The sequence below is a fragment of the Hemicordylus capensis genome, chromosome 2, assembly GCF_027244095.1.
Source record: "Hemicordylus capensis ecotype Gifberg chromosome 2, rHemCap1.1.pri, whole genome shotgun sequence".
Classification (NCBI taxonomy): Eukaryota; Metazoa; Chordata; class Lepidosauria; order Squamata; family Cordylidae; genus Hemicordylus; species Hemicordylus capensis.
This window is the reverse complement of record NC_069658.1, coordinates 218,943,698-218,971,560: the sequence shown is the minus strand read 5'-3', so window position 1 is coordinate 218,971,560 and position 27,863 is coordinate 218,943,698. Positions and strand designations below refer to the sequence as shown.

The window sequence follows — 27,863 nt, the reverse complement described above, 5'->3', positions numbered from 1 at the left end:
TGCACCAGCTGCGTCCCTTTCTCGAGAAGGCAGATCTGGCCACGGTTACCCATGCCTTAGTCACGTCACAGCTGGATTACTGTAATGTGCTCTATGTGGGGCTGCCCTTGAAGAATATCCGGAAACTGCAGCTAGTTCAAAATGCGGCAGCTAGGGTTTTATCTGGAGCTGCCCGATGGGAGCACATCACACCCATTTTGAAAGAGCTGCACTGGCTACCAGTTTGTTTCTGGGCGCAATTCAAGGTGCTGGTTTTGACCTTTAAAGCCCTTAACGGTTTGGGCCCAGGATACCTGAGGGACCGCTGCGGGTTGCTGCCTGCTTGACGAGGTCATCTGAGGGGGCTCTGCTCCAGGTGCCGACAATGAGGGAGGCTTGGTTGTCGTGCACACGGGGCAGGGCCTTCTCTGTTGCTGCCCCCAGACTCTGGAATGCTCTCCTGATGCTTATTCACTCCTCAGTCTCCATCACAGCTTTTAGAAAGCATGTTAAATCTTGGCTTTTTACCCAGGCTTTTATATGATTGTCTCTGCTGCTGCTCTTTGTATTTTGTATTGTTTTAAACTTGTGTTTTAAATTTTTAAATCAGATTTGTCTTATATTTTTAGTTTAATATTTTAACTGTGTCATTTTTATAATCTTGTTTTTAAATTTTGCTGTAAACTGCCTTGGGATTGTTTTAATGAAAGGCAGTATATAAATGTAACTATCTATCAATCAGTCAATAAAATTCATGTTCCCATGTTGTCTCTGGATGCAAATGCTATCCATTATATCTGGGTGCATGTTTACTATTTTTCAGTAGGTTATACTGCTTAAATATGTATCCCCATTCATAACCCCCTTCTCCCTACTAGCTATCATAAGAGATTGCACATCCAGGCACCAATAATTTTTATTTATTATTTTATTTTATTTCTATACCGCCCTTCCAAAAATGGCTCAGGCTCATTAAAACAAAACTAAAATCAATTAACTATTAAAATCAAAAACTGTAAAAACAACAGAAAACCATTATGAATACAATTAAAACATTTTTTAAAACCCTGGAAGGCCAGACCAAACAAATAGGTCTTAAGGGCTCTCCTGAAGGCCAATAATAAACTCAAGTTACGGATTTCTGCTGGGAGTGCATTCCACAGCCCCGGGGCAGCTACAGAGAAGGCTCGCCTCTGAGTTGCCACCAGATGTGTTGGTGGTAACTGAAGATGGACCTCCTCAGATGACCTTAACATGCGGTGGGGATGGTCTCTCACTACCAGTGTTTCCTCTAACTTTTTTCATCCGGAATGAGTTTTGTTCTGGGCAGCAGTATCAAGGCAGTGTGTATGCATGTGCATTCAGAGTGGGGCCTTCCTGATTCAACCTGAGTGGCTAAAATCAACTGAGTGGACATCAAAAAACTTGTGAGTGTGCATGCCAGAGGGAACACTGGTCCCCAGCTCACTACCACCAGTGAGAAGGAAAGCAGACAGAAGATAGGTTTGGGATAACTGTCTGCACCAGCAGAACTACAGCATTGTTAGTAAGCAAACATGCTGGATTATCCTAAATACATGTGATATGACTGAAATTTTATGTCCTCAAAACCTTTCCTTTTCATATGACAGGCTTTACAATTCAGTTTACAATACAGTTACAATGCAACTTTATTCAGAAGTCCTCCCCAGACCAGTAGGACTGACTACCAAGTACATATTCATATGTATGAACACAGCCAAAGTTTGATTGCTGAGACCAAATTGTTGAAATTTCATTTATTTATTTATTTATTGTTTAGAATGGATATCTACTTCAACAAAAAAAGGTTCTCAAAACTGTTTACATGGTGAAAGAAATGAGAAGATGGCTCCCTGTCCCAAAGGGGCTCGTGATAGATCAATATTAGGTTTTTGACTAGCTGATAGCTAGGATTAGTTGTGATAAATATTGTTTTAGGACCATTTGGGGTCAGATCCTGTTACGTTGTACAGTTTTTACTCCTACTTTTGTCTAGGGGTTCACCAGTTTGATCCTTGGGCCTTGCCTGTGTTCTTTCTGTTGGTGTGTATAGTTTCTTCTTCTTCTTCTTCTTCTTCTTCACATGTGGAAATTGTTGGAAATGTTCTGTCACTTTCCTTTGGTATATATCCTATATACCAAATTCATTTGTATTTCAGTCTGGGAAAAGAGACCAGGAATATCAAAGCAGCAAATTCAGAATTTCTGAACCGTAGCATTCAAATAAGTGTCTAATGAATTGATAGTTTTCTCACTGAAAAACCTCTTCTATTTAAGCCAGGAATGCATTTTGTCCATTGTCTGCTCCAGTGAATCTTACTTCCCTTCCTCAACGCTGAGAATGAAATGAGCTTTTGTACACGGGAAGATGGATGTCAATTAGTACCCGTTCTGTAATCTATGGGAATTGAATAGAGAAGTAATGTTAGTAATACCCAGTGATGTTTGAGACTGACAGGGATAACCTAGAATTCACTTGCCAGGAAGTTCTGTTCAAATGCAGTTTCTGTTCTTACCAGGTACCCAGGTTTGATCCATACTCTTGACGTCTGACCTGCTCGATCTGGTCTCCTTTCAGTGAACTGAAGAGCATGAATACTGTTAGGACAGAGACAGTGTAGTGTCTGGTCCCAGAGTCCCTTGGGAGTATGTGCCAAGTCTTCTAGCTGAAGCACTTTACACTGTACCAGCTATTTTGCTAAGAATGGCTACATAGAGACATTAGGTTAAAGAAATGACCTTGCTTCAAGGCTGCAAAGTTGCTCAAGAATACCTCAAGCACAGTAAAGAAACTTGCCTTTAATTGGTCTTTTATGTGGGTGGGTGATGCATTCTGATCCATCCAGAATATCAGCGATTGATGAGAGTCTGAGAACCTGGGTTGCCGTCAAACAGCTTAAAAAGTAGTCTGCATGGGGATATCCTGCAGTTGCAAATTAGTGTGGTGTATAGCTTGTCCTCTATCCACCATTTTTCTGCTGCAGGTGCCCTCTGCCACATTTTCTCACCACACAGTAAATTTGCATTTGGAGTCCCAACTAGGAGCATGTATTCCAGGTGGGAAGCACCTGGGAGAGATGAAACTCCTGTCCCCAGCTGCCACCTCTCCACTGCAGCCCCTCCACTCCAGCAAACATACTGAATTTTAGTTATTTTGTACTGTAGTTTCTTGGACTGGAATCAGCTGCTGAGTGCCTTGCAGTCTGGCAAATTAAGGTTTGATCCTGGGGTAGAGCAAGAATCTGATTCTAGCCTCCTGCTGCTACTGAGATTGTTTAAATTGGGCGCAGCGGGGAAATGCTTGACTAACAAGCAGAAGGTTGCCGGTTCGAATCCCCGCTGGAATTATATCGGGCAGCAGCAATATAGGAAGATGCTGAAAGGCATCATCTCAGACTGTGTGGGAGGAGGCTTTGGTAAACCCCTCCTGTATTCTACCAAAGAAAACCACAGGGCTCTGTAGGCGCCAGGAGTCAAAATCGACTTGACGGCGCACTTTACCTTTACCATGAAAAGACAAGCTTGTCGCCATCACTAGCAGGGTAGTTGTGGGGTACCTTGTAAGCAGCTGCTGAGTGGGTCTCCGTTTCCTGCTCTGCATGGCCCAGCACTCTTCCTGCTCCTTGCCGTTGTTAGCTGAATGGCTGTACTACAAAGGCTACATATGGGGCTAACCTTTCCTGCCTGCTACTCTTGGGCTGGAATTTAGATTGAGCTAGTTATGTTGGCAGCTGTTGTAGAATACCCTTGGAATGCAGAACAATGCTATGAACACTGTCAGAGAGTCAATATCTCTCTGGTTAGAAGGGAGAACCCCACATAGAACGGGCAACTTGGTTTAGTGGGTAAATTGTGAACATGTCTCCCCCCCCTCCTTTTTTTTCGGGCAAACTATGCTATTCATCTTTCCCCACTTGATGTTACAACTGTCACCTCGGTAAAGCGACTCTTAAAAACATATGTGTCTGCCTACAGGAACAACCGTGCTATTATTAATGAGACTACTTGGAGCATGTTGCTTTCCTCACTGGGTATCAGCAGTGTGTTGGGTGTGTGGTAGAGAAGACAAATGACCTTGTAACGCTGCTGTGGGAGCAGTAATACGTTTCTACCTTCAAGGAGTCAGACCAATGGTCAGTCCCACTCAATCCTGCCACTTTGACAGGCAGCACACACTTTACAGCTGTGCTAAGATCCTTTAACCAGAAGGGATGGTAGCAGAACTTTCTACTCTTTGCTCCACCCTCATCAGTGCCTTATTTGTAAGGCTGCTATAAGGAAAAATATGTTTAGTTATTACATGGTGGAGAGAGATACTGTCATGTGGTTCCAGGTACTTGCTTTTTAAGCAAGAGGGGAAACTGTGGAAATGCTCGCTCTTTTGAACTTTCGCAACCAGTGCTAGTTTGAGTGCATTGTTCTCATCTCATTGTTCTCTTAATTGTGTTGAGAAGCTTGTTCAAATTTTGAGTTATAGCTTTTTTGATGACACATATTCTAATTAAATAACAGCATTTAAATATCGTACAGTACAACACTGAAACCCTCCTGCCATAGTTGCTTCTTTCACCTGGTGGTGATTGTAATCTAGAAACTTCAGCTTTTAACCCAGCTCATGTATTGGGACTTCTGTTGAAGCTTGTTGCTAGCCTACATCAGGAAGGCTAGGACATGTCCCTTCTATGCCCCCTCTTCCCCAGTTTGTTGAAGACAATTGCACATGCCTTCGGCTGAGTTCTAGGAAAGTTGGTATAGAAATTGAACCATTAAAAAAATAATGATGTTTTGGGCTTTTAATGGCACATAAGCATGCCCTTAATTGCATTATCTTGCGAATATGCCTGTGATTAAAACAGGCTACCAATTTTCATTGGACCTCAGAGCCAAAAATTGAGAAGCTGGACACATGACAAATTTACTGACTAAGTGATGGACATTTGAGCGGGGGAGAGTAAAACAGGCTCCTCTTCATCCCCTTTCCAAGTAACGTGCTTGGAACAGACAGGGCTGCCTGGGACAAATATGTTGTTAAAATAACTTTGCCTCTGAATATCCTAGTCTAGATCCATGGCTCCCTGGGACTTGTCAAGCCCTGGATTATGTCATGACACCAACCCTGAGATCACAGTCCGCCACTGATGAGCAGGGAGCAGCCGGATTGGAAGGACAAGGCCCCAACATCAGGCCGGCTAGATCTCGGGCCTCCAGAGCCAGACCCTGGAGGCAGTGCTGGCTAAACCCAATCTCCTCAACTATCCCTTTCTAGTCAATAGTGTTATGTTCCCCTGAGCCTGTACCCCAGTTCCAGCAACAGGCCAGGTGGGATGTGAGATAGCAGAGAAGCAATGCAAGACTTCAGGGCAAAGAGCTGTCCCATTCATTCTCTAGGCAAGGAAGTGGAGCCTGGAGGATCTGGCTCTTGTTGCAGCACATTGCTCACATGGAGCTCTCCGGGGTACTGCAACCCTCACCTGCTTCACTTTGTCACTTTGTCACTTTGTCACTTGTCAGACCTTGCAGCCTCCTTTTTGCATGATGGACAAGATAGCCAGTATACCTGTGGAATCTGGTCAGTTGAGAATTTTTACTACTATATTGTGTAGTAATGTTATACAGTGAATTTAGGGAGACGTCAGGGATGTAGGTTTTCAAGAAAAAATCAAATTGGACTGTGGGAGGACTCCCCATGCAAATTTCCCCCTCGTCTGCCTAAAATTTGCATTAATTTCTTTTTAAAAATGATATACATTTTCTTGATGCTCTAAATCAGGGCTGCATAACTTTGGTCCTCCAGCTGCTTTTGGACTACAACTCCCATAATCCCCAGCCACAGTGGCCAGTAGCTAGCGATTGCGGGAGTTGTAGTCAAACATCTGCAGGAGAGCCAAAGTTGTGCAGCCCTGCCCTAAATAGATTGTGGTGTGATTTGGCATGTGGTTTGATCTTTTTATACAGTTTATAAACACATCTCCACCATATTAACTGATTGATTAAAATAATTTAGTATTAAAAACCTCAAATGTTTTCCAAGAATAAAATTTAAAAATGGAATGCTTTTAGGGGAGAAGAACTGTATGGGAAATCTTCCACCCTAGGTCTTTGGGAGCCGTTTATAGAAAAGTCAGAGGATATGACTACTTCAGGCACTTTAAATTACAATTATTTGATCTTTTGATCAATTGGGAGAAATATGTTGCATTTAGAGTGCCAAAATTTGCAGTGCTTGCAGAAAAATTCGAGTTTATGAAAATAAATGAAGTTAATTGCAAGAATGTCGGTATGTGTGCATGCTTTGTTCTTGTTTTATGTTCTGTTCCGTCTTTATCCCGTTGTAAGAAGATGTTTGCTCTGCTTTTGTTTGTGCTCATAAAATCTGATGTTTGTAGTTGAAATCCTAACATTTATGATAACCATTTTGGTTAAACACTCCTTTAAAGTTAGCATTATGGTGAAAAATTTATCAGTATATGTTTTTAATGCTTTTCAGTTTGTCTAATTTTCTTCATTTGCAAAATAAACATGCAGAACTTGTAAAACACTTTGTCTTTTGGCAGGTTTCACTTCTAATTAAAATGTCTAATGGTTATGAAGATCACATGGCTGAAGACTGCAGGGATGATATTGGTAGGACAAACTTAATTGTCAACTACCTTCCTCAGAACATGACCCAGGATGAATTGCGGAGCCTGTTCAGCAGTATTGGGGAAGTGGAATCTGCCAAGCTCATTCGAGATAAAGTTGCAGGTAAAAAAAAAATCTTCTTTGAAAATATTGTGTTGATTTAATTGCATTTCTAACAACAAATTGTGGTGAACAAATATACATGTACATGTAATCTATAAGCATGTGCTTGCTTTGATGTATTCTAATGCTATAGTAAGAGTATTTAAACATCCTTTATAACTGATCTTGACAAACTTTCTTTTGGCTGTGGGAGGCAGCCCAGAAATGTAAGAGTCAGACTGCCCTCTGTTCATGAGTGGTGTATGCCCCCTGCTCCATGGGGGGGGGGGGTGAACTTGGTGGGATGGATATGTAGGTGACAGGTGGTTTTTTCCCCTGATTGGGGGGAGTTGTGTTTAACAAAGTCAAGCAGATGCTCTACCAGAATTCTTTTATCTTCAGAACTTGTCAGTGTCGCATTTTGAAGTCACGAGGTCGTGAAGCCACAGTGCTTCTAAAACATTGTGAAGACTTGTATTCAAACCTTATTTACCCTGGCCATGTTCCAAAGAACTGTGCCACTAATTCTGTATGTCCAAGAAGGCTTCATGTTGGCCTTGCTTGAACAGTAGATTCTCATGGTGCATGGCTAGCTGCTTAGAAACTGGGGGAGCTTCCAAAAGCAGTTGGGTATGGCACAGGGGCTGGCATTGGAAAGGAAAAAGTGTTGGGGTTTTTTGTTGTTTTTTTAAATGGAAAAAAACACCCAGTGGGTCTGCCCCAGCACCTGGACACACCTTCAATAGCTCTTTGGATTCTGGCATTGGTGGATGTTCAGCCCTTTTATCATGCAGGCAATTCTACAATTGAGTATAGGCCATGGCAAGGAGATATCTTGAGTAGCTTGTTTCCTTTTAAATATATTTATATTGGGACAGCTGAAAGGGATACTTGCATATGTCTCCAGAATGGGCGCAGTGTGTCTTAACTCTGTCCTCAAAGTGTACAAATATGGAAAGTTCAAGTTTTGCCCAATGTAAAGCAGAGGGGTGTTAATCCCTTCTCTTCTTCTCTACCCCACCTCACCCGCCCCCCCACCAAGTTCTCCAAAAAGCCATGCATGTTACAGTAACACTTGTTTGCCTGACAGGACACAGCTTGGGCTATGGCTTTGTGAACTATGTGACGGCGAAAGATGCTGAAAGAGCGATAAATACACTGAACGGCCTGAGACTTCAGTCCAAAACTATCAAGGTAAAAAGCAACTCGTTCAAGAAACTTATTCTGTCGACTGAGGCTTGCAGAAGCCAGCTTCTTAAAAGTGTGTGTCTGTCCTCCCCTCTCCAAAACCTTTTAGACCTCAAATGGTTCAGGCGCTAGATGGTAAGCTTCATTTGTCCCCCGCCCCTACACATCCCGCTCTGCTTCTGTGCCCCTTTAAAGGAGCCTTTTGTATGCTCTTACATCCAATTTTGTAAGTGTGTATGGATTTTAGAACAGGGGCCTGGGTTCAGGTTCTTGTCACATCCTAAAGACTGGTGAAGAAAATTCTTGCCTCAACAAAGTAGGTATTGAGGCAAGATCTTTCTTAATCAGAAATAAAGAAATCTTTGTAAGAGTTCAAGTCAAAGAAAATCTGCATACATTTACATATGAGATGCAAATAGTTTTAAAGGGAAAAAGCCAGCTTCCTTTGTTTTGAGGCGATGCATTTATACATAGGAGCAAGCCTTATCTTGACATTCTCCCTTCTCTTTCACGGAGGAATGGATGCCTCTTACTCCCTTTCCACAGTTATCTTTAAGACAAGTACTTGTACAGATCTAGTAGTCTTTAATGTCTTCTACCTAACCAATTGGGAGACTTCCAAATGTTTTTAAAATATATATTAATCTGACTGATTAATTGACTGAATGTTGCAGCACTAATAAGTACAATATGCCCACATGGATCTGTCAGCTGAGTCTGTGTGGAAAGGGAGAACTTTTAAGGAAGCAAAGCAGTTGGGATTGGGTCTCCAGCAGCTGCAGGGCTTGGAAGCACTGTTCCCTCCAACAGGGATTCCCAGATGTTGTTCACTACACCTCACATCATTCCCAGCTGCAGTAGCCTTTGGCTGGGGATTCTGGGAGTTGTAGTCAACAACATCTAGGAATTCCTGTTAGAGGGAATGCTGCTGAGCAGATAAAAAAGAGCAAGGGATGAGTAATGGATGGAGGAAGGCAAGGAAGAGCCCTGCTTCATTATCTTAAGTACAAATGCTCTAATATCTGGAATCTACCCGGGAGATAGGAGCAGAACCACTGCAAGGCAATGCCCCCTATCCCCAACTCCCCCAGGCGATCCAGAAGGATACCATGGTCGTTGGTATCGAACGCTGCCGAGAGATCCAGAAGAACCAGCAGAGTCACACTCCCTCTGTCGATTCCCTGGTAAAGGTCATCCATGAGGCAGACCAAGGCTGTCTCAACCCCATAGCCAGCTTTAAAGCCAGTTTGAAATGGGTCTAGATAATCAGTTTCCTCCAAGACTGCCTGGAGCTGGTCGGCCACCACCCTCTCAATCACCTTGCCCAACCAAGGGAGATTGATACAGGACCCCCGACAAGATTCTTCTGGAATGCCACTGGCTATGGTCTTTGCCAACTGGTTTCTATGGTTAGGTTTCTCAGCCCATATTTTTTTTAAAAAAATCTAGTTGACATTCAGTTCTCTGCTTCTCCATGTGCTCAGTGGAGAAGTAACTTCACTGATATTTCTTGCATGCATTGTCCTGAATTGTCCCATCCCAGTAGGAACTTCTAGGTTTGTTTCTTTCCTGTGTCCAGCAAATCTGGGAGCAACTGGTTGTGGAACTGGTTGTGACAATTTCTGGTGTAAAATGTGGGGTCTTGAATACCAGCCAGGGCAAATCTTCATACAGAAATCTCTGCTGTAGGGAATGCAAGTCTTCTCTCCCCGCCCCCCCGAGCCACTGTTCCCTCTAAGGCGTCGTGTGCATGTGCATGCGCTCACACATTTTCTGATGTCCGCTCAGTTAATTTTAGATCCCACTCAGGTTGGATCAGGAAGGCCCCACTCTGAATGCACGTGCACACACACTGCCTTGATACTGTCGCCCAAAACAAAACTCATTCCGCACACTGATGAAAAATATTAGAGAGAACACTGCCCCCCCACCCCTTCTTCTAAATTATCCTAAATTATTCTAAAGTGCCTTAGGCCAAGAACCATATGGCTGGTTGTTCTTGGTTCAGTTGTGGCAAACTTATGTTGTATCAGGAAATCTTGCTTTGGTTTATGATCTCGACAAGGCCGGACAAATTGTGGGAACTGAGAAATGAAATGTGTTTCTAGTGTAACACACAGCCCAAAGAAAAGGGGGATTACTTGCCTTGAAATACCAGTACTAAAACGGGGTAACTGAGTGGTTGCTAAACTCTCTGAAGGTATATAGGCAGTAGACCCTTTAGTAATGTATGTATCTAAATCAGTGGTTCTTGTCTGTCTGTCTGTGTGGCTTTTAAGGTGTCGTATGCCCGCCCAAGCTCTGAGGTTATCAAAGACGCAAACTTGTACATTAGTGGGCTGCCGAGGACAATGACACAGAAAGATGTAGAAGACATGTTTTCACGGTTTGGACGCATAATCAACTCACGTGTGCTGGTTGATCAAACTACAGGTATGTGTGGCTGACCACTAACCCCCACCCCCACCTGCTTGATTGGCTCCTATTCCACTTAGGGGCTTGTGCAAGGGTGCTAGTTGAAAGCACATTTTCCCTCAGAGGAGGGTTCATTTTGTTCCTACTGATCTCAGCGATAAATTACTGACCTGGTAATTGAAATTCCACCTAGAGCAGGCTTGCTGCTTCAGCATTATTCTGCTTAACTACAAGCTTGATTTTATTATTCTTATTTCAAATAACTACATTTTGAGCCATGGTCCTCCTGAGGCAACTTGCATAGCTTTTGGTTTCTGTTCAAATTAGGTTGAGGACTAAATGTGATTCCTTGATGACTCCACAAACATTTTGTGTGTAACCATTTTGGAAGCTTCATAACAACCCCGCCAAAGTAAAGTGCTGTGTCCCATCTGTTTCAATGGTAATGTTTAGCATGAACCTAACTCTTTCCCATTAAAATCCATGGAGCTGAAAGTGCTTAACTTTGGCTGGATAGTTCTCTAAGTTTATGTTTCATTCCCCTTTTACTGTTGTTCATAAGGTGTCATGCAGCAGAATCCTCTACATCAGTGGTTCCCAACCAGGGGCGCACAAACCCCTGGAAGAATATTTAGGGCTTGCAAGGGGTACTTAGAGCCCTTCCACCTCCCAATTAGTGATTAGAATGCGGCTCCGTTGTCTCATGATCAGAGGACTTGAATATTGCAGTCACTGTCTTACATCCAGATTAAATTTCTCGTGGGTAGTGCTAGTTAAATGAGTGGGACCAGTTTACTTGTCCTATTTCAGTGGGAGTACTCACGATTAACTTAGGATGAAAGCCAGTGAATGTAATAGTCTGTCTCTTAACATTTGGATGTGTGTGTAGCAAGGGCCACTTTAGTGCCAAACAAAGCCTTCAGGTACTTTTGTCAGAAAGTTGTCTTAAATTCAGAGTGCTGTTCCTTTGAAGTAAATGCAGCTAAACCTGTATTTAACCTCTACTTTTTCAGGGAGTCCAATTCGGGTAAATGAGATACTTAACTCACGCACACACTGCTATTCACAAGAGCAATGTAACGCAGCAGTTAAAATGAGAGTCAGGTTTCACATCTGACTGCCTCACCAGTTAAGCTTTCTGTAAGCCAGAGAATACACAGCTACAGAGATGTTGGGTGGCAATTTCCCCATATTTTATTTTCCCAGGGGAAGTTTTCAGTTTCTAAAATTTCTATTTGGTTACTTAAAATCTTTTGCGATACGGTGAGAGAAAATTAATATGGCATGTGCATATACACACTGTATAAATAGGTCAAGTAACATGCCAAATCAGATCACAATCTATTTAGGGCATCAGGAAAATGTATATAATCTTTTTAGAAACAATAAGGCAAGTTCTATGCAAATAAGTAGGGATGTGAACAAATCCCAATTCATGCACCAATACCAAGGGTCCGTTTGGGGACCTTTAAGAGTGAGGCGAAGAGGTCCATACCTGCTCCTCCACTGCTTGCCAGTTTGCTGCTGCAGTTGTACTCCCCAGCACCCCTCGTGCAGCAGCGTGGCGGCACATGAGGGGTGCTGGGGAGAGTGACACCGCCGCAGGAAGTTGCAACGAGCAGCAGACCTGCTCTCCTCATTTTTAAAAGGTGCCCAAACTGACCCTTCAGGTCGGTGCATGAATCGTGATTTGTGTACATATCTACAAATAAGGGGGAAATTTGCATGGGGATTTTTTTCTGGGGAGAAAATTCCAATTCAAAATGTTCTAGAAAACCCACATCTCTGTATAGCTTGGAAGTGTACAAGCAATTCCTTGATGACTACATGGCAGCCAGCAAGCATCCATGAGTGTTAGATGTGTGTGTAGCAAGGGCCACCAAAACCTTTCATTGTGAGAGCCTTTTCTCTTTGTGCTGACCTCCTGAGTGCTGTGCTTTTCCCAAGGTGGGGGCTTTCAGAGAAACACAGCCTTGTCAAGCCCCAGCACATATTAAAAGGTGCACTTGGACTGCTCTTCCCAGTGCTCCATGCACACCTTCCAAGATGGCGCTGGGGCTCAAAGGGGTTCTGTTTCCCTTAAAGGAGCCCCATCAGTGCTGGGGAAAGTGCAGCATGGCATGATGGGTATAGTCGCCTCTGCACGGTGCCAGAGAAGTTGCACAGGCTTAATAGACAACTAAGCAGCGAGCTGTTCTTAGCGTCGGTGGGAGCCACCACTGGCTCCTGAGCCTGAAAATGAAGAACCCTGCTCTTTGGGGTACTTGAGCTGAAGGTTTCAAACAGAAGGTTGCAGGCTTCTTAAAAATAAAATAAAAAGTTGAAACTCCCTGCTCTTCATATGTGAGCCAGCGTGGTGTAGTGGTGGACTAGGACCAGGGAGACCCGAGTTCAAATCCCCATTCAGCCATGAAACTATCTGGGTGACTCTGGGCCAGCCACTTCTCTCTCATCCTAACCTACTTCACAGGGTTGTTGTGAAAGAGAAACTTAAGTATGTAGTACACTGCTCTGGGCTCGTTGGAGGAAGAGCGGGATATAAATGTAATAATAATAATAATAATTTTACCCAGAAATTTGTCCCCTTGTGTTTACCCTCAAGGAAATGGGCATGGGTAGGTTGTACAATAGATTTTTTTAAAAGATACATTTGGGAGCAGCTTATCCTGCCTTCTCATTGGTTTGATTCCCAGGTCTGTCCAGAGGGGTGGCGTTTATCCGGTTTGACAAACGGTCAGAAGCCGAAGAGGCAATTTCGAACTACAACGGTCACAAGCCCCCGGGCTCCTCTGAGCCCATCACAGTGAAGTTTGCGGCCAACCCCAACCAGAACAAAAATGTGGCACTGCTTTCACAGCTGTACCACTCACCCGCAAGACGGTTTGGGGGGCCCGTCCATCACCAGGCACAAAGATTCAGGTAGGTTAGGAAGGATTAAACGATTGGAGGTCTGTACTGTGTCTCTCTGCCTCTCTTGCCTACCCCTGCCTTTTAAAACCACTACTGCTCATCATCGGACACAACCCAAAATCTTCCAGTGGTTAGATAAAGGGAGAGCCGAAAACAGAGTTGATATAAATATCAAAATATAAATGTCAAATTTACTAGGATTAACACTCTGTGAAGACCTTATTTTCCATTAGTCAATAAAGACAACTTTTCCTGGAATATTTATTTGAGTTGCCTCCCTTCAGCCATGTATTAGTTAGGTTCCATTATAAAATAACCTTAAGGAGTCACACTAGGATTCAATGTAAATTTATATCCAGTGATCTCTGTTATTACTTTAACCACTCTTTCCCAATATTTCTTGACAGTTCACGTGGAACCCATCAGCTTGGTCCCAATTGCACCTCCAACATCTTCCATTAGAATTTTAAGTGCATTCTGTATAACTTTAGGGAGTTCTGAAATACGTTTCTTTCAAATCTAATGCCAGTTGAGTGTTTCTGTCCCCAAACGAATATGTATTCCCAAGCTTTGTCAGTAATCATTGTTGATGTCCATTTCTGTTCTTATTTCTGTTCCATCAGCTTTCTCCTTTTTATTTTTTTCTAAGCGAATTTCATAAATAGAGGTTTAAAAGCCCTCCAGGTCCTCTCTCCCCTGTTAATAAAGGTTGGAAAATTGTCTGTCTGATCTGATGCTTCATAACAGTATGTTAAAAGATGAAGTTCTAAAATTACTGAAAAAGTGGGGGTCTGGTGCTCATTGTAATGCATGTTTCTTCATATGGTGCAATTCTAGTATTGCTACAAACAATGGCCTTCAGCCTCTAAAAGCCTTTACCCCAAAAATCACTTTAGCAGTTTTAGTTAACAGCTGCATTATGTAATTGTTTTTTTAAACTGCTGTATTGTGTTTTTGACTAAAAAATAATGTTCACAGCAGTTTACAGGACTTTAAAAAGGTACATGATAATTAAAAAAAAAAAAAAAGATAGACCACCAGTGTTAAAGACAGGAATTTAAATAGAATAAAATCACTTTATCTGTAGAGCAACCCAGCCCAAGGTTTGAAAGGCTAGCAGTATAGTTGCAGCACATACCCACAATCTTAAATCCCCAAAGAGAGAAACTGCGTCGTCTCAGTTGAGATGTGTCTGAAGCAAAGCAAAAGGCTTATAAATAGTTTTTGCTATCCAGCAGAAAAAGGGGGGGAGTGACGTTGTACATCTAAGCCCAGTTCACACAGAATTGAGCCTCTTCTTCCCCATCCCTTGGACTTCCATATGTGCCGCTCTTAAAATAAAACCGGATAAGTGTCTCCCTTGACCTCTAAAGTGTCCTGTGCATTTGAACCAGGCCTGTTCCCTTAAATGGAGAATTGTGCAAGGACACAAACTCAAAAGAACAGTGTGCAGACTCCTGCCTTCACATAATGCCATTGTTTTTCCGAAGCCAAAAAGCTGTGGAAGTAACTGGCATCTTCCCACATCCCTGCTTACAGCCTAAACATACACATCACTAAGATCCCAATTGAGAGTGGCACAGTTTCAGGCCTCTTTCCTCCTGACTTTTTCTTTTAAATGGAGTTTGGGAAAACATATTTCCAAATAAATCTGGCAGCTCATGCTGTGCCTAGCTTGGGCTTAAGAGCTGCTGGCTTCTGTGGAACTGATGGCCATAAACGTGTGGATGCAATTGCTATATAAACCTGGCACCAGGCATTCCTAAGCTCAAATGCTTTTTCACCCCCACCCCACCCCCTTTGGCACAAGCTTCAGTAAAGAATTGTAGACCATCAAACTCTTCAGATTTGTAGCTACTGGGCTCACTTTTTCCTCTTCAGTTAACAAGGAACTTGTTGCTTTTATCTACTATAGTGTTAAGATCTGGGGTTCAGGTCAAGTATTCTTGTGTTCTATATCTTCCTGTCAGGCCTGAAATGTGTGGAGCCTCTCACGAAAGGGTACAAGCTTGTCACTTTTGCTGTTTTTATTTCTTTTCAATACAGTTGCCCCTTTTTCCTTCATTTTATATCCATTTTCCATTCTCTACACAACTTTTGCAAAAGCAATCTTGCTGCTTTAAAAAAAAAAAAGGCGGGAGGACTGTGCATTCAGCACTGGTATCCTTGCAACTAAAGTCTCCAGTTATCTCCTTGCTAGTGGTCTGTGGAACAAGAACATTCACAAAGCTAATAAGAGGTTTTGGGTTTTTTTAAAGGCAATGTACAAACATAAAATTAACAACGACAAAACTGGCAGTAGGTGGAAATCTAAACTTAACAGGCACATGAGGGAGAAGGATGACGAGGTCAAGGGATTTTTCATAAGTAGAAATTAGATTATCATTCTCTTTAAAATATTGATCAACTGTCTCAGTTCATATGCTTCTCATATTGATGTCATATGTTTGAACAACTTGCTGTTTTTATTTTAATCAGACACCATTTCCAGAAAATTATTTGCCGCTTTCTGCTTAAAGGCCCATCTATTACCTGTGTGTACTTTGCATCAATTCTAGATTAAGTAAACAAATATTAGTTGCCTGAATTGGATGTCTCACAGTGGTGATTAGAATATAATTGCCCCTTTTATCAAGCACAGGCCCTTCCAGATTTTTTTCTAATAAAACTTAATACCAATGGAAAAAAATACAGATTATCATATTTAATATCTATTATAAATTTTCTATCAGTTTCTCTTTGACAAAATCTTCTGTTGCCTTTGTCCAGTGTGTGAAAAAGACTTTAGCAGCACTGTTCTGGATGTACATGCTGTCAATCATTCATCTGAACTTCCTATGATATATTATCAATTTGTCCATGGAATCTTATCACAAAGGATCGCTCTTCATTTGAGGATTAATTAAGCTTTCCCATTCAGCCCCCCTGTTGCCTCACACAAGTGTGTGTTGTTCTCCTGTGCATTGCAGGGGACAATCTGCAATTGTGGATATGAAGCTACCTTCTTCTGGGCCAGACCATCATCTGTTCTAGCAGTCTGTTTTGACTGGTAGTGGCTCTTCAGGTGTCTTCCCAGCCCTGCTACCTGAGGTGGTAGAGTTTGAAGCTGGAACTCTAGACGTGCACATCATGTGCTGTCACAGAGATATGGCCAGGGGCAAGTGACTTTGGAGAGCAGGATGCTCAGCAGCAGCTTCCACTTGAACTAGCAGGCAAGAAACTATTGAGCTTTCCCATCATTTCTTATTTTCTCCATTCCCCAGTGAAGGGAAATCACTGCCCTCTCCACCACCCTCTGTACATGCTGGAGGTTTTGGGAAGTGGTTGATAGTAGGCACCAATAGATACTAGAAAGCTAAGTCATTATTTGTGGACCCCTGACTATGGTTCTTGTTGGACTTCCTGGGAACCTTGTTGTTCATTCTGGATCATTTCCTTGGGGACCTCTGGAAGTCTTCCTAGGGATAGAATTCAAAAATAACTGCTCTACTCACTCAAAATTATTGCTCAGAAGTATGTAAAAATTACCAGTGCTCCATTGCTTAAACATCCAGTGATCTAAAAAGTCAGTAATTCAGTCCTGTAAAGTTCTCTATAAATTCCTTATCAGAATGGCAAATGGAGAGAATAATAGTCCAGATAGAATAATAAACCTGATGTGAAATCGTTACTGATGAGTAGTCAAAATCAGTTAGCAACGTCTGATTTCTATTAAAACTTTCTGCAGTTACTTAGAAACAAATAGAATTTTTTTTATTAGTAATAGCACAATCAGATAATACTCTCAGTAGTCATTAAATTAGCAATTTCTTTTTAAATGGCATTTTAAAAGGCTTTTTCAAAAGCCTTTTTTAAAAAGTCATTTTTCAAAAGGCTTAGCAGCAGTTAACTAACTCAGCTGGTACTAGTATAATTTGGTAAAGTAGCTTTCCCTAGAAGTCTAGTTCTATCTCCTGTTAATATCCCCTCTATGGGCAATGACTCCCGTTGATTTAATTCACCACAGCTAGATACACGTACACTCTTCAAAATAGCTCTTCTAACTTACTGTTCCCCTGGTTTTGGATTTCTTATTTTGCTTGCTTATGTGTCCTTTTTGGGTTTTTTAAGTCCTTGCTCATTTTCACAAAATGCTTGTTGTAAATTCCTTCTAGTAGTTATTTCTTCAGTGAAACCCTTGCATGTCTTTTTTTTTCTTTTCCATTTTAATTCTCCAGAAGTGTAGAGTCAGATGGGTAACTTTCAGAATTCTTGTCTTAGAATTCTTGTTACGTGTTAAATAAATACATGTTCTTCTATCTGCCTGTACTCAGCCTCTTCCATGCAGATGGTTTCCCCACTGTGTTAAGTTATTTAGAGTATTTTTGCCAAACATTTGAATTTAATGGGCTTGGGTTTGAATGTCATAACTCAATTTGGATGGTCCACCTAACCACGGTGTGGAGGATCGTGAACAAGCTGCAATGCATTTTCCTTCTGTCTCCTGTTTAGTGTTAACTGTAGTTTACCATAACATTCAGATTAGTGAGCCATGGTTAGTGTTTGCCCTCCAAACTGGAATTGAAAGCCTTCTTCAAACCATGGTTTGAAAGGCAAACATTGACCATAGTCTGCTTTGAACATCACAGTAGACTAAGAATAGCACTGAACAGGAAATGGGGAGGAGGGCTACATGAGAGGGAAAGAGGTAGCACACGTCTGGGCTCGTTCAATCCACCAAACTGTCGGTTGGGGGGCCATTTGAATTGAGCCTTGGGAGATCAGTTGAATTTGAGCCTAACGGCAAAGGTGGATCTGCAGAGATGGTTCTCTAACATAGGCCTGGTGCCTCTTTGGTTAAACAGTACAGCATGCTCCTCTTTAAGAGAGCACATATAGTAAAAGCCTGAGAAGCTGGCATGTTATCATTCTACGGCCAAAGTGTGAAGAGCCATTCAGCCATTGGTCCCTCTGGTCCCGCTTCATAAAAGAGGCATTGTTTTATATGTCAGGAAAGCTGACTTAAGTTTCGTCTTTAGAACAGACAATGATCACACGCTCTCCTGCCTGGGCAGGAAGTCCCAATCGAGTCTTCTCAAATGTGACTGAGCACACATTTTTCATGTTGCAACATGTAAAAGGATGATGCAGGTTCAAAGGGCCAAACATCTTGCAGTATCTTGCTTTACATATACAGGCAAAAGGAGAATGGGGGTAAAAGGCTAAGTAGTGGAGGAAAAACCCCTTTGACTGACAGACTGGGTGCTGGGAGTGAGCCATCCCAATTACTAATAGTTCATCTCCATATTACTCCATAAATTTTTGGTGTGGAGGTGGGATTGCTGGGGAGAGAGAATATTGCCCATACCTGTCCTGTTGCTGTCTTCTTGTGCCTGCAGCATTAAAAGGGACAAATATTCCCACGTCTCATGACTTCCCTATGAGTGCTTAGAGGTCACCTGGCCATCAACATCTTCTGCAGCTGCAGATGAAAGAACAGCAGAATCCAGCAAACAATTGAAAGCCCAGGCCACCACCCTTCTATTGTAGGACAGACCACAGGCGAAAGCAGGTGTACCTTCTTGACCCTTTCAGAATGGTTTTGGGTAGGCACAGCTAGGGAGGCAGGCCACCATGGTTCAGGAAGTGATGAGAGCATCTGAGCATCAACTCCTTCTTGACCTGCTGAGGGCACAGTGTCTCTGGAATTTCTGTGCAAGCCTGGCTGACATGGATAGGAGTAGCATGTGGTCCCCCGTACCCCCCGCTCTTGTTCATTTCAGTAGGACCTATGCAGGAGGAGTTCCCCTCAAACACAGTCATTCTGAGGAATTTCAAAGCAGTAGCCACATTAAGATTACTGCTGTTTAAAAAAAAAAAAGCATTTTGTCACCTTCTAAAGGCTTTTTTTTTTTAACTGTGGCAAAAGCTTTCATGGACTAGAGCCCACTTCATCAAAATTGGAACCCATGAGGCCATGAAATGCAAGAGCCCAAGAAGAGAATCAAATGACCTATTCACAATTGATCAGGAATACCATGTTAATTCCCTGACTCCTGTAGTGAGTGAAACCCACAATTCTGATTTAAGAAAATCTTCAGTGTCAGACCCTTGCTCCATCTATGCCATTATTGGCTGCACTTACTGGCAGTGGCTTCTCCAAGGTTCCAGGCAGGAGTCTCTCCCTTTCCCACCTGGAGATAATGCCAGAGATTGAACCTGGGGCTTTGCATGCAGATCAGATGCTCTGCTGCCAAGCTACAGCATCACCCCCTCATCTATGGCTGCTCTTTGTGAATGGGTTACTCTGGTCTCTTCTTGCCTATACCTGGGTGCTGCAGATTTTCTGCTGCTTCTTAATTTTCATGGTCTTCTGGCCCTACTGTTTACACATTTGTGTGTGTCTACCAACATGTATCTGACAAAATGGGCTATACTCCACAGAAGCCTTTCTTGGTCTTCAAGGCGTGTCTCTTGGGCTTGTCCGCCCCAGTCCTGGTGCTGACCTGCTTCCAGAGCATTGGATTGGCTTGGAATTCCAGCATCCCTAATTGGCTACCCTGTCAAGTGTTGCTTGATTGAACTGACTTTTTTTGTTTTGTTGTTTTTGTTTACCTGAACTATTGTATGCTTTTTATTTGCTAGGTTCTCTCCTATGGGTGTAGATCACATGAGTGGGCTTTCTGGTGTAAATGTCCCAGGAAACTCCTCTTCGGGCTGGTGTATCTTCATCTACAACCTTGGCCAAGATGCCGATGAGGGAATCCTCTGGCAGATGTTTGGCCCCTTTGGTGCGGTGACTAATGTGAAAGTCATCCGCGACTTCAACACCAACAAGTGTAAAGGCTTTGGCTTTGTGACAATGACAAACTATGAAGAAGCCGCCATGGCCATAGCCAGTCTTAACGGCTACCGGCTCGGGGACAAAATCTTGCAGGTTTCCTTCAAAACCAACAAATCCCACAAATAAGTTCGCTCGTGGCTTTTTTTGTATGGAATAGATAACTGAGTGACGGAAAAGTTTGAAACCTTTTTTGTTTTGTTAGTATATAACTTTTTTTGCGCCAATTTTCACAAAATTGTTTGTCTTTAGTCTAAATGAGAAGTGGAAAAGGGGGTTTTATATTCTGGGATGCCACCAACATGTTCAAATGTTTGGGTGTTTTTTTTTAAGTCCTACAATGTTTTATTCAATTTAATTTCCTTTCAAGTGGTTTCATTAATGAACTTTCCTTGAGCCCCAAAATCCAAATTTGCAGTACCAAGTAGACTTGGGGATGGTAGTGAAATAGTCAGAAAATGGCTGTTGATTTCACTGAATGGGAGGCTGTCAAGACTGAATCTTGACAAACCTCAGTATAAATGTTGCCCTCAGTAGACTCAGACATAGCTTTGAATTGGAATTTTTAGTTGGCAGCCAATCCTGCTTCATCAAGTAACTCATTAGTTACGATTAATTTATAGAAGAAATGCTTATGTTGAAAGAAAGAATGGCAACATTTTGTAATACTGTTGATCAAGTGAGTTGATCATTGGGCAAAAATGTAAAACTGGAAAACATTTTTTTCTTTTTCTTTAATTCCTTAAAAGCCTAGTTTCCAGTTAGAATGGACCAAAGAGTTTCAGAGAAACTCTGTCAAGATTTCAGAGTAAAAATGAAACTCCAAACCCAGTGTGAACACATTGCCACCTCCTTAAGAGTTCTCTTCTCCATACAGCACATCCTGGTGCATCACTTTCTGATAAAAGAAATGTGGCAAAATTAACTTTCTTTCTAATACAATTTTTAGATTGAATTCTTTAGGTTTCTTTTATAAAGTTGTTATGAACATTTGAGCATCGTGATTTTTTGCATCCCTTCTAATAAGTGCTAGATTTTTTCCCCTATTTTAATAGGGGTTTTATTCTGACAACTAGCTTTATGTATTGAACACTCAGCAGAAAAGTACATTAAAACTTGCAAGTTAGAGATTTAACACAGAAAAAACTGATTTTGTAGACTTTAAGATTTTAATTAATCCCCAAAGTTTTCTGCAGACTGCCTTGAAACTTTGAGTTGTTTTCTGTTAATTTTCTTTTGCTTTTTTGTGTTTTGTTTTTACTTTTGCATTTAAGACCAATTAAATTTGATTTGGTTTTGCTCAACTTTTGTTTTGGTTTGTTGTTTTAATTTTCCCCCCACACACACTCCATATTGCACAGCGTCCCAGTGTTAAAGATGCAAGCATTCTTTTTCCAATCGAAATCACTCGGTATAAAAGTAACTTGATGATCAACTGACATGGAGGAGGTTAGACTTACCTTTTGTGAGGTATTTGCAGCCAATATGATGTAGCAAAGGTGAGGATTCCTGGCAGGCAACTGTGGCAAGTTGCTCCTTCACTGGTTCAGATGGGCTTTACACTTGAAACAGGCTCAGTGATGTAGGCAGGTAGGTCCATAGCATGCAAACGGAACAGCATTTTTAAATTTTTTTGGGGGGGGGGTGTCAAGGGAAACCTGTTTGAATCCCGAACAACTGTATACATCATGTTCTAGAAGCTGCTCTGTGCAAGCTGGTTGAGGGGCTCAGACACCCCGAGGCGGGCATTTACTTCCTGGAATCACCCACGCCACACATTCTGCTTCTTCCCTTTCTTCATTCTGTGGAGCTCAGCAGCTTTGGTTCAGCTGACCAGTGGCTGCTTGGCATCTCTCTGCTACATGGGGAGCCTGCTCAAGCACACCCCTGCTGCTCCATTGCCTGCCCTCTTGAGAATCGTGTGGGCAGTCCCACCCCACTTCCATGCTTGTCAGTCTGCCCCACTAGGTGCTGGAAAACATTCTTCCAGCCTTGCCCTGCAAGCATCTAACACCATGAAGATTCCAGACTTTTCCTGCTTTGGTCTTTTTGATATAGAAGCTGCTTTTGGCTGTTCAGGGGGAATCATGTTCTTCATTCCTGCCTTTACGGTGTGTGTGAGTCAGTATCGCTTGGCACTCCTACACCTGACATCCCTACTTTTTGAGCTTCTATCTTCTCAAAAGGTGGAACCTCTATTTCAGCAGAATTTATCCTTCATTACACAAAGGTCAGTGTTTAGGTATAATATCCTGTGTGTGTTCAGCAGACAGCAATGAATCCTACTCCAATATTGACTTGGTTTCATCCTGTTCTGAGAGTGTCATCCCATTAAATTAAACAATAGCTGACTTGGTTATTTTATCCCTCAGCTGTGCATAGTTTCTTGGGTTCAGATTAGATGCACGTTGCAAATAGATGTCCTACTCTGATAATTTTTTAAAAATTATTTTAAATACTGCATTTATGAACTAAAGAAATTTCTTGGACAAATGTTCTCCCAAACCACCCCTTACCTCTGGTTCCCAACTTCACAAACTTCCTTTCTAGGCTTCTGCTGCATAACAGTTTTGCCCTGGCAGCAAGCAGTGTGATCTCCAACAGCACTGGCTCAGTTCTGCACCTTGAGCAGTTCTCTCCTTTCCATTGAGAAACCAAGGCATGCTACTTCACCATTCCCAGAGGCGGTTAACCATGAGTGTTCGTGTTCCAAAGAGCAACTCAAGCAGGATTTGGCTTAGAATCTTCCGTTCGTTTCTTTGGTACCGATTGGCATTTGCCAAGCCCAGGTATTGGGTTCTCTTCAGCACAGTCACTGGGAATCACACGAGTAATGGGAAATGGGTCACAGCCCAGTGAGCAGTTCTGCACAATCCCAAGCATCTCACTGGATCATGCCCTTTGACTCCTTGAACAGTCCCTTTACTGGGCCTCTGCAATATACTGATGGGGGTCAATGCCTCTTAAATCTCCTTTCTGAACACAGAAAGATTTGCCTACCAAATGATCTGTAGTCTGTATTTCTGTGGCCTTCATCTTAGTTACCAGTTTTGGCCATCCCAAATGGCTGGGACCATATCATTGGTTCCAGACTTCCTCCCACCTTTGACCTCATAGATCCCAGCCCCTTCCCATCATTTTCTGCAAAGGGAAGCAGGAAGAGACTGCTGGCAAGAGACTACTGCTAGTCGGTAGCTCAGATCTGGGTCTCATGTGCTGTGTATCCCTAACTTCGTTTTGTTTCACTTTGCCTATCCCTGTGCCAACAGTTAGGCCCTCTTGCTAAGCATCTATCCTGAATCCTGTCATCTGTGTTTTTTTCCCCTTTTTCTTACACTAGCCTCACAGCTCTTCAGCTATGCTACATACATCCTGACAGGATTCTAGCAGTTCTTGACAGCTCTGTTCAACTTTCAGACACTTTCTTGAGCTTGTTAAATTCAGGTAGACTTCTAAAAAGTTGCATTCTGGTGTGAAGCGGCGTTGGACTCCCTGTCAGAGTGTGCTGTGGACAAAAGTCCACTAAAAAGAGTTAAAGATCCTAATTAAGCCTCATAAAATGTGATCACTTCTTAGGTTCAACAATTTTTGTTGTATTCCTATTGGATTGCTTCTTAACAAGAAAAAATATCACATTTTTACCATGGCAGGGGATGAAGTAACTGGGGGAAATGTACCTAAAGATTAGATTTTTGTCTTCCTGACAATGGCTCTCTTTTTTTGTTGCTGTTCATTCTCCCAGCAGAGGATGGGATTCCCTCTTGGGCAGATAGCTGTCATAAGGCAGCTGCAACTCCTTAACCTCCCACGGCTGTTTTTACATTGACCTCTCATACAGTGCATTCAAAGTTCTGCTGGTTGGATACATCTGTGTATAACAATTAATGGATGCTCTCTTGGCATGAGTTGGCAGCAGTGGAAGAAACGCATCAGCCCACTCTAGATCTCATTCTGTGCCCATCCCTTCTGCAGAACAGCTTCTGTTGCCTCTTGGGAAATCACATGATTATTTTTATTCATTAAAATGCTGTAAGAAAGTTGGATTACTTGGAGCTGGGCCAGAGGCACTGCCCCATCTGCCTCCCCTGACCTCACAGCTTTCTCTCTGTAGCATACTTAGTAGGATAGGAAGCATAAGAAGCCTCTGTGTTCTAGGGAATGGCCAGTCTACGCTACAGTAGTCACTGCCTCTTCCCTTCCCCAGCTGATGTCACTCTTTTTTCACTGCTTCATGAAAGAATGTGAAGAGACTGGCAAGTAAAATCAATTCACATTGCTGAAATAGACACCATGTTCTGCACAGTGAGCGGACAGTGCATGGTAGTGTTTTTCTCTCTGTGTTTTTTAACTTTTGTTTTTTAAACATAGTTGACCAAAATGTCTTTGATTCCTTTGCTCTTTCAAGGATTGCAAACTGTATTCTATCCTTTTTAACGGGGAGTATGAAGGCTGTTTGTTTTTTGGTAATTAGATTTGCACATCACTTCAGTACATTTGGGGGATGCAACTGTTAATCATGTGCAAATTAAAAGCGGCAAAGTCCTACTTCTTGAGCAAAGGGAAAGCTGGCCTGTCCTTGTTGTTAAACTTCAAAAGTGAGTGTTCCCCTTAGTTACATTTCCCACCATTGAGCTTGCAAGGTGAGGGCTGGTCACACAGTTGAAGCCTTTGTGGGACAGGCTAAGCGTTGCACTGTTTTTAGAACCGTCATCTCCATACCTGGGTGAAGATCTCCCTCAATATATTTCATTCTGAATCTTTTTTTTTAAATTGCAGATTTAAGCCCTTTGAGAAGCTGGCTAAAAGTGTGTCTTTATTTTATTGAAATGTTTTATGATGTGTATAAACTGTAGATGGCCTCCAGGCAACAATTTCCATGCTTCCCCTATAATGTCACGGAGTTCCCTTTTCTATAATGCACATCAGTTCCCATCAGGGAGCCCTGTTCTTACTACTACTACAAATACACCATATTACACAATTCCAAATTTGCTCCATGGGAAAACTGGATTATTTAGTCTATACTAGATAAACTGTACCATCTGTCGCTTATGACCTCACAGCTTCATCCTGGTAGCATACTGAAGTCTACAAGGCCTACAGAGCATGCTGGGTAGGATAGGCATGTCAAGCTCTTCTATAACGCAACATGTTTTGATTAGAAGGGCAGACTTTTACACATATAGACCCCCCCCCCCAAAAAAAATGCCAGGAATGGATTTATCCCCGGCAGTACCTGTTAATCCTTCACAGAGCAAGAGTTCTTTGGGATCCCACGAAAGAAGCAGGAGTTCCTTCTAACTTTTTTTTTTTCTTTTTTCCAATGGCTGCTGTTCCCAAACCCATTCCATTGGATTATAGGATACAAGTACAGTGGTCCCTCGACTTACAAACTACTCGACATAAGTATTTTTCGAGTTACAAACGGCAGTTTTAGATCCGGTTTTAGATGCGGTTTCCTCGACTTACAAATTTTTAGATGGGGTTTCCTCGACTTACAAATTTTACATGCGGTTTCCTTGACTTGCCTGCCTGTTTACTGCCTGTTTATTCTTGAAAAGAAATGTTCCTGTGCAGTTTGCAAGCCTTACTGGGGGTCTGGGTCTTTTTTCTAGGCTCCGGAACGCATTAATCCGTTCCCAATGCATTCCTATGGGAAACCGCTTTTCGACTTACGAATTTTTCGACTTACAAATGTGCATTCGGAACGGATTAATTTCGTAAGTAGAGGGACCACTGTACATAAACTGGTGAAGACTGTAGCATACTTTGGAAATTCTCACAGCTCTGAGACGTATGGGTCAGCATTTAATAAGCTCAGTTCTTAGCATATGTAGAAGCTTGCTGTGGAATCTTCTTTTTTCCGCCATGGATTTTCATCTTTTTTTAAAAAGATACTTGGTGTAATGTAGAGTGTTAAAAATTCAGTGGCGATTGCAGTTTATGATAAACATGCCTTTCTATTTTAGTTTAAAATCAGGTACATGAAACTTTCTGCTGCTCTTTAAAAAAAAAAAAACATGTAGTGAAATAATACTTTTTCAGGAGAAGGAAGCTGTATATTTCTCCCAGTGCATGATTTTTTTACAAAAAATCCACACAATTTATGTGACACCCAAACTGTGAACCCACATCACCCAGTGGCTGGCGTGTCTTCAACCCATGGTCTTCGTAGTGGGCCTGGCTGCCCTTCCTTGTTTTCATCCCACTGACAGCATCCACAAACAGGATTTGTTTTCTGTAGAGTGGAATTCCTACATTTTGTTGATTATGCTACTTAAAACAGAAACGGACAGACCCAATAATAGTGTAACTACTACCCAGAATCTTTAATCATTGCTTATCTGTGTTCACATTTTTTTTTCCTTTTTGAAGAAAGGTTATTCTCATCATGGTTTTTCCCCTGTTTTTAATATTTCATGAAGTAAGCAACTTTTTTCACAAGATCATTTAAGAAGAAATGGAGGAAAGGTGTTTTTTTGAAGCTTGGTGTTGAGATGAGCCTTATTTGACACGTAACTTGGAGTAGCACTTGTACTTCTGGGCGGGTGCCATCTGCAACCATTAACATTCACAGGCAAGTTTTGCCGTTTATTTTGGTGGGCTGTAAGTGGCACCCCTCTAGCCTCAGTCAGCTTCCCTTTTAACTTGTGTAACTTTTTTCTTTTTTATAAAGCCGTCTGTCTGTGCAACAGAAGGCTTTTATCGGTTTTCCCATACTGTACAGTATATATGCGTAAACATTTTTGTATATTTAGCATGTTTTTAAGTTATTGATTTTGTTTTATATCGAAATAATTTATTTTTCAGGTACCTCTTTTTTCATTTTGACTTTGTTTTTACATGGGTTTACTTTAAATAAAGTATGACACCTGCTGTCGAGCTGTCTAAACTGCAGTTGGATCCCCTTGTGTCTTTGAGTGCCTGGTATTTTCAGTAACGTCTCCAGGGCCTCCTGCTTGTGTATGGTTGGACATCTTATGTCTACCCCCAGAGAGATGGTACCCGCACAAGGCAAGCTGAGGTGGCTGGCTCAAGTGGCATGTTTTGGGCAGCAGAGTGGGAAATGGATCTTGACTTATGAAGCACAGTCCATGAATGGTTGCAGTGAAAGAGGCACAGCAGTGACAGTGTGCCAAGAATGGTTGTATTCTGCACCTTGGCAGTCCACATCTGGTGCCAAGGAAAACTGAATCAATTGTGCAAATTTCCTTAACTTGCTCAGATTTTGGTAGTCAAGGGAAGGGCAAGGATACAGACATCCACCCACAACAATGAAAAGTCTTACTTGAGCACCCTTATTTTAGCAGGCATTACCCTGGCCCTTCTGTCTGTAAAGGTGTTAAGAAGTCTAGAAACTTGCTTAACAATGAGAGCTCAGATTCTGCACCCATGACTACATTTTGCACCCCCCACAACCCGGCTTGTACCGCATGTTACCTAGCAGAAGGGAGAGGGGTGCTAATTGGTCGCCCCCCCCAGCATCAAAATAGTTTGGAGCAGCCCTGATTGCCACTCCTGAAAGGAAACCTCGGGCATTTCATTTTGATGGACTTGGATCACGAAAGGACAACACCTCTGCTCATGGTGATGGTGGCTCTGCTAGAACTATGAGCACCTGTTTTCTCTAAACCTCATCGCTAGCTATTGGCTGCCATATGCCAAGCTTAGAAGATTTGCACATGCTATACTCTTACGATGTCCAGAACTGTCATTGGGGCACTTATTGCCTTGCCCAAGTATCTTCTTGGTGCACTTGGAGATGTGCTCTAATGTGTCTTCATTTTTAATTGACTACAACTATGTA

The 27,863-nt window shown here is 42.2% G+C and overlaps 1 protein-coding gene across 2 annotated transcripts in view; it reads left to right on the top strand.

The window, feature by feature from the left end:
* Positions 1 to 26,953, top strand: part of ELAVL1 (ELAV like RNA binding protein 1) — a 31,470-nt gene extending 4,517 nt beyond the window's left edge. The window contains exons 2-7 of one of the 2 annotated variants that reach the window (XM_053292853.1): positions 5,512 to 5,569; positions 6,555 to 6,744; positions 7,814 to 7,917; positions 10,191 to 10,344; positions 13,020 to 13,245; positions 19,861 to 26,953. In XM_053292853.1, the coding sequence (XP_053148828.1) occupies positions 6,573 to 6,744; positions 7,814 to 7,917; positions 10,191 to 10,344; positions 13,020 to 13,245; positions 19,861 to 20,185 (981 nt within the window). In that variant the 5' untranslated portion in view covers positions 5,512 to 5,569; positions 6,555 to 6,572 and the 3' untranslated portion in view covers positions 20,186 to 26,953. The remainder of the gene's footprint in view (positions 1 to 5,511; positions 5,570 to 6,554; positions 6,745 to 7,813; positions 7,918 to 10,190; positions 10,345 to 13,019; positions 13,246 to 19,860) is intronic. The other variant, XM_053292852.1, reaches the window with a different exon arrangement.
* The last annotated feature ends 910 nt before the right edge of the window (positions 26,954 to 27,863 follow it).